Source organism: Pelodiscus sinensis, chromosome 31, assembly GCF_049634645.1.
Source record: "Pelodiscus sinensis isolate JC-2024 chromosome 31, ASM4963464v1, whole genome shotgun sequence".
In the NCBI taxonomy this organism is placed as follows: domain Eukaryota; kingdom Metazoa; phylum Chordata; order Testudines; family Trionychidae; genus Pelodiscus; species Pelodiscus sinensis.
The window spans coordinates 549844-560656 of record NC_134741.1 but is presented as its reverse complement, the minus strand read 5'-3'; the positions used below and the strand labels follow the sequence as shown (position 1 = coordinate 560656).

Sequence of the window (10813 nt, the reverse complement as noted above, 5' to 3'; positions counted from 1 at the left end):
ATGTTAATAAAAATACAGAATGATCAGGGTTTGTGTTTTTAACAAAAAGAAAAGCATAAAGTGAAGAACTGCTTCTTGCATACTAATTCTCCGCACCTGAGGACTCCCCTGCCCTTGGCCCCATGACTGCACTATGCCAAGCAGCAGGGCTGGCAGTAGGGCAGCCGTTCCAGCCAGGTTCTGGAGGAACTGGGTGTGAGGGGGAGGCAGAAGGGGAGGGGCTCGGGTTAGGGAGCCTGGTCAGTGGCCATCCCTGCTCACCGTGCTGCCCAAGAGTGGTTCTTGCTCTGCTTTGGCTCAGCTGATGCCCCCCTCCCTCAAGTTGCTCAAATGCTAAGAGCCAGGCATGCCGACTCAGGGGCTTCCCCACGGGCTTCACAGGGACTGGCAGGGAGCCTGTGGAGCCGCAAACTGGATGTTCAACAGCCTGGGCCAGTGACGCTGCCTGGCATCTCCAGGAGCCTATTGGGCCAGGGGCTTCCAGTCCCAAACTGGACACCTGCCACCCTCATTCCTCCCCCCTTGCCCTGCCCCCATCCCCTCACAGCTCCCCACTCCCACCCCTCCTAACTTCTGTCGCTCAGCTAGGGAGACCCTGTCTGAGTCCCCCACCAGGCAGGCACAGGAGTGGATGAGGCTCTCACACCCCAGGGATTCATGAGCTCATCCAGCACTGTGACATGGCTCCCCATGACGGTCAGTGTGCATTGCACAACTGCTCACCATAGACATGTAAGCCTGGGTGACCCTGCCCAACCTGGTGCCAGCTCATATTCAGTCCCCAGACCTCCTGGGCACTGGCACATACTGGCTCACCGGGGTGTGTGTGTGATTAAAAGAGGCATTGGACTGGCAGAGACGGGGCTGGGGCTGGACTCTGGGAAATGCTGGGGGGTGGCTGTCCGTGCTGACCCCCTGGGACTGGCTGTGCCTGTGGCGCTGGGGGAGGGTTCGGTGTTTTTCAGGGTCTGGACGAGGGTTTATTGTGACACTGGGAGCAGCCCAAGGCCAGGAGAGGGGCAGAGCCAAGTGTGAGACCCCGATATGTCCAGGGGATGGGGAAGGGGGCATCTCCTGCCTGGCAGAGGAAGCTCCAGACACCAGACAAGCTACCCTGGAGCATAAGACTGTTGGTTGCTCCCCTCCTCCACCTGCCCTTGAAGAGGAGCCGGCCCCAAACCCTCTTATCTGTGTGAGCTCTGGGGGAGGGAAGGACAAGCCAGGGCAGAAAGAACTTTCTCTCTCCCAGGCTTAGATGCTGGGGGTGAGACAGGGAGGGAGGGGGATGGCGGAGGGGAGGGTTAGGCACAAACTGAAGAATCTTCAGCTGGTGGGCTGGTGCTACAGGACACAGGGAGCTGGCTCACTAGAGGTGCCTCTATTCCCTTGGGCCAGGCAGGAGCGCACTGTGTGTGTGTCCAGCTGCTGCGTTCACTGTGAGTAACTCTCCTTCCTTTCTCTGGGCCAGTAAATTGTTTGTGACGGTGCCATAGGACTGGCTGCAGGCGCTGGGTTTGCTTTCAGCTGGGAGGTGCCAGTGGCTTTGGGAAAATGCTCCTTTGGGATGGGCAGAAAACAGAGTGGTTTGGGGAGGGAGCAGGAGTCTGTCACTCTGGCTGTCCTGCGGGGGGGGGGGGGAGGGTTCCTTCAAATTGGTCCCATCAATGTGTGGAATAAATGTCATTCGGTGCACCGAAGCAGGTGCAGATGTGCACCACCCATAGAAACACAGCCTGCCGGCTGGGGGGTTCTGTTAATCACCTGAGCAATCTATGAATCTCTCCTGGGTGGCTACCCAAGTGCTCAGCTTACAGGGAACACTAGTGGGGGGGACCCATGAGCAGCCCCAGCCCATGTCCCCACCCCCATCCAGGGCAGGTGGAGAGTCTGAGGCTCCCCACAACTGCCCTTGTGGTTCTTACCCCATTCATGTCACAGTAAGATCTGTCTGGGCAGCGGGGGATCCATGGACCCTCCATCTGCCCTGGGCAGGGGTACTAGGGCTGGCCCATCAGCCAGCGGCATCTTTCGAGTCCCCGATCCCCAGGTGGATGGGTCTGTGATGGCCCCAGCTGCATTGGCACCCCAGGGCTTCGCCTCCTTGGGCAAGGTCCAGCTTTTGGCCAGGGTGGGGGGCAGAGCCAAGGGGGTATGGGGAGGAGCAGGGGGCAGCTGGTGAGAAAAGAAGCCAGGTCAGACCTGCCCACCTTCAACAGTGGGAGGAGCCCTTGGCCTCCTGTTCTGGTGCCCCCCGAGGGGGATGGGCAAAGGTAGAGGTTACTCATTGTGACAGGTGTATCCTGTATATGCATGGCAATGTTGCACCCCTGCTCTAGGGGCTCGTGACAGGTGGGGGGGTGGGGGTGCAGGGATGGGCAGCAGCACATGGGGCTGGAAATGTCCCAGACACCAGCACCTCCCAATCCTGGAGCAAAGGCCAGAGATAGGCCGGAGGGGAACTGACAGATGCACCCCCCCCCCAGCCTGTACCCCTGGGCCAGTCATTGGGGAGAGGGGCCCCACTGGGGTGGGAATGTCCCTGCTCCCAGCACACTGCCAGGGACTGAAGGGTGTAGTGACCAGCAGAATCAGCCAAGGTCGGGGGGAGGGGGGGAGGCAGATGTAATACCAGCCCCCAGCAGCAACTGCTGCAGCAGTGGGTGTGGGGGGGTGAGGAACTGAGGGGGGTGCGGTTCCTACAGCCTGGGAGCGGGTTAATCCGACTCTGCAAGAACTCAGGAGAGCTGGAGCTATCGCTCTGGCAGCTGCATGGCCCGTGGGGGGAGCAGCCCGCGCAGCCAGGGACACGAGCCCCTAGCTGGCAGGACGCTAGGACCCAGGGGGCGTCGGGCGGAGCAGCCCCGCTCCTGCAGCCTGGCCACAGGCGGGGACGTGCAGGTGCCCTCGCTCCTCGCAGACCCCGCGCTCTCCCCCGAGAAGGGGAGCCGGCGGGATGCGTGTGAAGGGGGCGGGGCTGTGGGTGCCGTGGGGAGGGTCTATGGGGCGCTGGAAGGCGCGGGGAAATGGGGGGGGGTCGCAGACTGAGCAACGAGCCCGGAGCGTCTGTCTGCAGGGGGGGAGCCGGGGTGTGAAACGGACCCAGTCCCCTTTGGAAACCTCCCCCCCCCACCCTCTGTTCCCGACAGGGACGGGGGGGGGGCAGAAAAGTACCGCACCGCTCCCCCTTGTCTCCCCTCCCCCCGAGCCTGCCCCACACTCTGCACCCCGGCCCCTCCCACAGAGCACCCAGAGCCCAGCCCCGCCCCCCTGTATCCCGATGTCCTGGCCCCGCCCCCAGCTGTGTGACCTCGCCCCGCTCCGCTGGGTGCGGCCCCTGCACCTCCCCCCGCGAGGGTCCGGTCCGGCGGCTGCCGGTGAGGGCGGGGGGCGGAGCGCTTCCCGCCGGACACGACGAAACCCCGCCCCGACCCCATCTCTGCTCCCCCGCGCGTCTAACAAGGGGAGGGGCGGGGTTTCCTCAGCGCCACGTGCCGGGGGGCGGGGCCGGCGCGTGCTCCTGTTCATCCCCTTCCACTCCGCGCGTGATGGTGCTGACACGTGATCAGCCCCGGCTCTGTCTGTCGGTCCGAGGGGCGGGCCCGTGCGGGTCCCACGCGGCTGCGCGGGGGCGGCTGTTGCGTGTTCCTGCCTCCCCCTCCCCCTCCCCCTCCCTCGCGGCTCTTGTGTGTTTCACGGGGGGACCCCGCATCCGTGGGGCTGCTCCTGTCCCCGCTGGCGCTAGCGCCCCCTGCCCCCTCCCGCGGGAACATGCGCCTCGGGCCGATCCTGTGCGGGGCGGGGAGTGAGCCCCCCCCATCAATCCCGCATCTGCAGGTGACTGGCGGGGGAGGGGGGCGGTAGAGTCTGTTGCCTGTTGCACCTGGACAGACTCACCGAGCTGAGGGAGGGGCAGCCCGCGGGGGGCCTCCTAATGATCATCTGCAGCCCTAGCCCTTTGCATGGGCCCCTTTGGGTCCACTCCAGGGACAACATCGGAGCTGTAGCCTGGAGACAGAATGTGACCAACTGGGCAAGGCCTGCAGAAGAGCTCCCATTGCTCCAGAACTTGTCCTTCTCTCAACAGAACTTCATAAACGGTCTAGCCTTAAAAAACTGGGTTGAGCAGCCCTGCATCTGCCACTCTATTCACTAGAAATTTAACCTCCCTAGAAAGGGTGAAAGCCCCTACTGACATGTCTCCAATGGCCCTTCTCCCCTGCCAGGCTGCAACACCCATGTCTGTCCCCAGCTCAGCCCCTGGCCTGCAGAACCAGGGACAGGAAATGGCTCTGGCGGAGCCGGTGAGCTTCGAGGAGGTGGCTGTGTGTTTCTCTGAGGAGGAATGGGCTCTGCTGGACCTGGGCCAGAGAACCCTCTACGGGGATGTGATGCAGGAGAATTATGAGGCTGTGAGCTGGCTGGGTAAGGATTCCTGTCCCCTCGGGTATCAGAAGCTGGGTGGGCTCTGGAGCAGCTGGGTTGGGTTTGGTTCAGGGTCCCTCACTGCCTGAACCCCCAATGTAAGGATCTGCCCAATAACCCTGGCTCCTGTGTGAGAGACTGTCCCCTGCATGCCCCCTCCCAGGGGAAGCAGGTTCAGAGTAGGGATGTTAAATGTCAGTTAATATAATAGTTGAGTAACCTTGTGAATTTGTATTGCTTAGTTGACTATTCTATAGTCCCCAAGGGCGGGGCCAGCAGCCAGTGCATCAGAGGCAGCACTGCAGGGTGCTAGACGGGAACTGGTCCAAGAGGGGAGCCTTTGCAGACCGGCTGCCTCTTGCCCAGTGCTGCTGCCTGTGATAAACAGGCATCAATATGGGTTGGCAGCTGCTGCTGTTTAAGCAAAGGGAAAGGGGTCTAAGCTCCTGGACCTGGCAGGAGCCATAAGTGAGCCAGGCAATCGGCCCACCTTGCTCCTAACACATTTTAAATGCCGAATACAGCAGGGATAGGTTCTAGATGCACACACCAGAGTGACCCAACCAGAGATTTGGGTCCCAGGGACACCCCCCCACACACACACATTCCCCTCAGTGATTTAACCACCAGGCTCCTCACCAAGCCCTGCTCCCTCCCTAGTCCCACCTCCCTGCCTCACCTCACTCTGCTCCTCCACTCTCTCCCCCCTCCCACACTTTCCCAGCACTGACAGGAAGCCGAAGCAGCAGCGCAGAGAGTAACGGCCCCCACGGGCTCCCTCAGAATTCGCCCCAGAGTGTGCGCGGTGCATATGTAGTGACCGCGGTGGCGGCAGCTTTTCTTGGCCTGCACATGGAGCCAGACGCAAACCCTGAGACCAGCTGCTGATGCCACTGCAGCCCGGTGCATGTGGGGCAGGGCTGCTCGGGGCCAAACAGACCACCCGGGTGCAGCCCCTGAAGCTCTGGGAACCCCCGATATTGGGGAGCCTGCACTGGGTTTCTACCCCTCCACCACCACCACTCCAGCTGGTGTGTGGGCCACGTCAGTGAGGGGTTTTTCTTGCTTCTCACTTGGTTGTGTGTGTGTGGCCCCTGACCCAAAAAAGCCCCCCCCCCAAGTTTGTTTGTGCAGGGATGATGATGCGTGAAATTGCAGAGGAGAGACAAAGTCTGTGAGGGGCCAAACTGACCGTGTGGGTGGGGAGATCCCAGAATTGGCTGTGGGGCCAAGAGAGGGGCCAAAGGGTAAAATTGGCACAGGCAGCAGGGTTAAAACCAGGACCTGGGCCCTGCCAGAAAAAAAATACTTGGGGGCGGGGGGGGGGGGGGGGAGAGGCACGGGATGGACATTTGCAGTGTTTGTAAAAATATGGAAGAGGAGAAAGAGAGAAAACCCTCTGCCCAGCGTCCACTTCCCAGGGCTGTGCGGGTGCCCAGTGCCTGGAGAAGGTGCCTCTTCCCTTCCTGAGAGGTGGGCGCTGCCCAGGAGGGTGTGATTCAATGGCTAGGGGCTGCCTGGGAGAGCTGCTGTTTTGCCTCCTGCCCAGCACTCTAGTTCGTGAGCAGACGTCCCGGGCTAAAGGCCTGCTGCAGGGCTCTTAAAAGTGGGTAAATTGTCTTGTATTTTCTGTCTCTCTCCCCCTCCACACTGGTGGGTCCTGTTGCCCCCAGATTCCTGCTCCCCAGCTGCCTGCCTACCAGCAGGGAGTGGGTGGCCAGTGGCTGCTCCCCCAGTTGGTCCATCTGTGCAGCCTCTGCTGCGTGTCAGCGCCAGCCAGCAGGGCCCCCCCATCCCATTCCCACCCAGCACTGACCGCACTGGCAGCAGCAATGGACGGTCTGTGCAAGGCGGCAGATGGTGACTTGTTCCCTCTACTTCCCCCCATTGGCCTCTTGCATCCTCCCCCTCTTGCTGTCCTCTCCTCGCTCTGCCCCTTCATGCCCCATAGTGTCCTCCTCCCTATACCCTGGTGAGGCACGACCGTACCCATGTGCTGCCCCAGGGAGATGTGATTCTAGGTCCCAGGAGAGGGGCATGTGTCCTTGCCAGACAGGGCTCAGAGGAGACCACCAGGGTCAGCTCTAGGATGAGATTGAGCTCAGTCAATGTTCCTTGTGACACATGCTCTTCCCAGACTCCATGGCTATGTCTATACTGGCATGATTTTCCGGAAATGCTTTTAACGGAAAAGTTTTCCATTAAAAGCATTTTCGGAAAAGCACGTCTAGATTGGCATGATGCTTTTCCGCAAAAGCACTTTTTGCGGAAAAGCGTCCGTGGCCAACCTAGTTTTCCGCAACCTGGTTTTCCGCAAAAAAGCCCCGATCACCATTTTCGCGATTGGGGCTTTTTTGCCGAAAACAGTACTGTGCTGTCTACACTGGTCCTTTTCTGGAACAGTTTTCCAGAAAAAGACTTTTGCCCGAACGGGAGCAGCATAGTATTTCTGGAAAAGCACTGATAATTTTACATGAGATTGTCAGTGCTTTTCCGGAAATTCAAGTGGCCAGTATAGACAGCTGGTAAGTTTTTCCACAAAATCATTTGATTTTGCGGAAAAACTTGCCAGTCTAGACACAGCCCATGTGCCTTCACCTTGCCTGATCTCACCCCTGTGCAGGATTCCCACTTCGCAAACCTGACCTGATCGCCCAGCTGGAACGAGGAGAAGAGCCGTGGGTCCCAGATCTCCAGCCTTCCAAAGATTTGGAGATCCAGAGAGACACCCACACAGGTGAGAAGTCGGAAACTGACACAGAAACATTCTAGAAGTGCAGGAAAAATCTGGGATTCCCAAAAATGAACATTGGGTGAGAGCCCTAACTTCCACCCCATGTCCCCGAGATAGGGCTGCAGGTGTCGTCCTGGCAAGTACCTGTCACAGCTCCCCAGCCATCCTCTTAGCTGTCAGGAGTTTCCCCCATTCGTTTCTTTTCTTGGGAATGTTTGGGTGGGATGTGGAGGCAAAACCCAATGTCTCAGTCTCCCAAATTATTATTGTGTTGTGCTTTCTGCCTTTACCGTTCCCCTGTCAGTCCTTTGTCTCCAGTACAGACAGTGAGTCCTGCCTGGATTCTCTCTCTCCCAGCAGGTGCTAGGACAGTGAGGGAGAACAAGGAGAAGAATCGACAGCAGGAAGGGCCTGGCACCGTAAAATCACAGGGAGCTTTTGTGGAAGGAGCTGAAGGGGATTTTTCCCAGTGTGTGAAACAGGAAAAAACCTGGGGAAATCGACACAGGGCAGAAAGCCAACTGGAGAACAATCCAACAAGGAAAGCGGAGGAATCCAGTGAATGTGGAGGAGGATCCAAGGATCCCAAGGAAACTACAGCCCAGCAGACCAGTCCCAATGGAAAGCAACCCTGTGAATGCTCAGAGTTTGGGAAAAGTTTCAGTGAGAAGTCAGACTGCGTTCTGCCCCAGAGAGGGCACACTGGAGAGAGACTCTGCAAATGCCTGGAGTGTGGAAAAAGTTTGACTGAACTGTCATCCTGCATTGAACATGAGATTATCTCTGTGGGAGAAAAAACCCATAAATGCTTTGTGTGTGGGAAAAGCTTCACTTTGAGTTCATACCTTAGTGGATATGAGAGAATCTGCATAGGAGAGAGGCCATGTAAATGCCATCAGTGCAGTAACGTTTTCAGTACTCAACCAGTCCTCATTGGACATGAGAGAACCCACAGAGGAGAGAGACCATACAGATGTCATGAGCGTGGGAAAGGTTTCAGAAAGCCATCAGCCCTTATTGTCCATGAGAGAACCCACACAGGAGAGAGACCATATAAATGCCATGAGTGTGGGAAAGTTTTCACTAGTCGACCAATCCTCATTATACATGAGAGAACTCACACGGGAGAGAGACCATACAGATGTCATGAGTGTGGGAAAGGTTTCATTAAACAGTCAGCCCTTACTGTCCATGAGAGAACCCACACAGGAGAGAGACCATATAAATGCCATGAGTGTGGGAAAGTTTTCACTAGTCGGCCAATCCTCACTATACATGAGAGAACTCACACGGGAGAGAGACCATGCAGATGTCATGAGTGTGGCAAAGGTTTCATTAAACAGTCAGCCCTTACTGTCCATGAGAGACAGCACACAGGAGAGAGACCATATAAATGCCATGAGTGTGGGAAAGGCTTCACTCAGCAATCAGCTCTTACTGTCCATGAGAGAACCCACATGGGAGAGAGGCCATATCAATGCCATAAATGTGGGAAAGGTTTCACTCAGAGATCAGCTCTTACTATCCACGAGAGAACCCACACAGGGGAGAGACCATATAAATGCCATAAATGTGGGAAAGGTTTCACTCAGAGATCAGCTCTTACTATCCATGAGAAAACCTACATGGGAGAGAGACCATATAAATGTTCTGACTGTGGGAAAGATTTCTCTCGGAGGTCAGCTCTTACTGTCCATGAGAGAACCCACACAGGAGAGAGACCATATAAATGCCATGAGTGTGGAAAAGGTTACACTGCACGATCAGCTCTCATTAGACATGAGAAAACCCACATGGGGGAGTGTCAGCGGGTGGGGGGGCTACCCCGCTGGGGGCACGTCAGTCCACTCCCCCTACCTGGTGCCCCACCGGGCCAAGTTCCCTCTTTGTGCTCCCCATCGACAGTCCAATGACCTGTCGTCCCAAAATCCTCCGCCTCCTCTCTGGCTTTTGGCTAGTCAGCAGGGGAAGGTAGGGGGGCTCAGGCCATAAGTGTGGGAAGAACTTTAGACAATTCTCACACCTTACTAGACATGAGAGAATCCACAAAGATCCTGCATCTGCCAATCCCCCAGGAAAGCAACCTCTCAGATTTCAGTAGCTGTTGTGTAAAACACTTCTCTTAGAGCCTGAGCACCAGAGACCACTCCACACCCGAGGGAAATTCTCTCAGGGCATATCTAGACTGGGGAGTTATTTCCCTTATTTAGAAATAATATGTGGAGCATTCCCACTACCAAGCCTGTTATTTCCAAAACCCCCAGGTTGTTTATTTCCAAATCTGTTCTCCTGCCTTCCTGGGGGGTTATGCTTCTTACAAAGCAGTGATTTTGGGAGTTATTTCAAGCTAATTGTATAGTGTAGATGTACCCTCAATGCTCTCCAATTCCCACAAATATATGAGTGGCATTGGGCTGCCAGGGATCCAGCTGTGCAGCTCTGTGGGGAGGAGACAGTGGCACCCAACCATCAACTGGTCAGTGACTCTCTTCTGCCTGGTCTGAGCAAACCCTAGGTGAGGAGGGGGGACCCCAATCACCCTTTGTGCCAGCTGCAGTCCTGGCTGATGAGCCACAGGGGGCAGAAGGAAGAGACAAACTCCTCCAGATGCTCCCCATGCCTGCCTCAAGTTCCCCCTCCCTTCCCATCCTGCTGGGATCCCCCTGCCAGGGGCATTATGAGAAGGACATTTGGGCCAGGCCCCTCTTTCCTTCTAGACACCCATCCCCACCCCTCATCTTCCATCTCCCCTTGGCTCGGCTACCCCACTGCCCTAGAGCCGTCCCCTGGAAGGGGCGCGTGCAGAAATGCTGCTAAATCCTCCCCTCCCCAAATCCCACAGGGACACTGGGGTCTGCGAGACCCAACACTGCGGGGCCAGGAGGAGGATTGTGGAGCAAACTGGGGCTAGAGCTCAGCACAGATACAGAAAAGTGAGTCCACAGCCGCAGAACGTCTCTGTGGCTCTCTGGAGATACGTGCAGGGTTGCAGGCTCTGCCCAAACAGTATGGTTTTCTGCAGCCATATAGAGCAGCCAGACTGAAGAGCAGCAGCCGTTCGCTGTAAAGCCTGGAGTCACACACTCACATTCCAGCTAATTTGCCTTAAAATAGTGTCCCACCAGGCTGAGAAGGATCCTGTCCTAAAGGCACCCGCTGTCACCAGATAAAGAAACAGAGCTGAAGATGGGTAGAGAAAACTTAGCTAACACCATGTCATGGCAAGAAACTGCGTATCAATAGCTGAGGTTGTGAAATCCTCATTCTATGATTATTGTCCTCACTTGCCTATTGTTTGTCTGTGTGATCGCTGTCAGGTTTGTGAGAGTTTCTGTTCGCTGGATAATTGATTTTGCAAGGTGTAAGTCAACTGAGGTGGTGAGGTCTGATTGGCAAGGTAATTCTGTTACAGTATGTTATGATTGTCAGGATTATGAAGGTTAGCCAGCAGCCTGGGGATTAAGGGGTTAACTACACCTAGCCAGGTGGAGTGATCAGTAGGAATGTAGGTAGGACTGTCAAACTGGGACAAAGGAATTTGGGTTTTTTCCTTTTCTCCTTTTCTCTCTCTGAGGGTATGTCTGCACTACCCCGCTAGTTCGAACTAGCGGGGTAATGTAGGCATACCGCACTTGCAAATGAAGCCCAGGATTTGAA

The 10813-nt window shown here is 56.7% G+C and overlaps 1 protein-coding gene across 3 annotated transcripts; it reads left to right on the top strand.

Moving 5' to 3' along the window:
• The first annotated feature begins 1317 nt into the window (after positions 1–1317).
• Positions 1318–10813, top strand: LOC142821567 (uncharacterized). Of its 3 annotated transcripts, none has more exons than XM_075912889.1 (4): positions 1318–1436; positions 4224–4422; positions 7046–7159; positions 7514–10813. In XM_075912889.1, the coding sequence occupies exons 2-4, from the start codon at positions 4236–4238 to the stop codon at positions 9067–9069; spliced, it is 1857 nt and encodes a 618-aa protein (XP_075769004.1). In that variant the 5' UTR covers positions 1318–1436; positions 4224–4235; the 3' UTR covers positions 9070–10813. The 3 variants fall into 3 exon arrangements, with proteins under 3 accessions (XP_075769004.1, XP_075769002.1, XP_075769001.1); XM_075912887.1 differs by lacking the exon at positions 1318–1436 and adding an exon at positions 2690–3834 and having other exon boundaries at positions 7517–10813; XM_075912886.1 differs by lacking the exon at positions 1318–1436 and adding an exon at positions 2695–3834.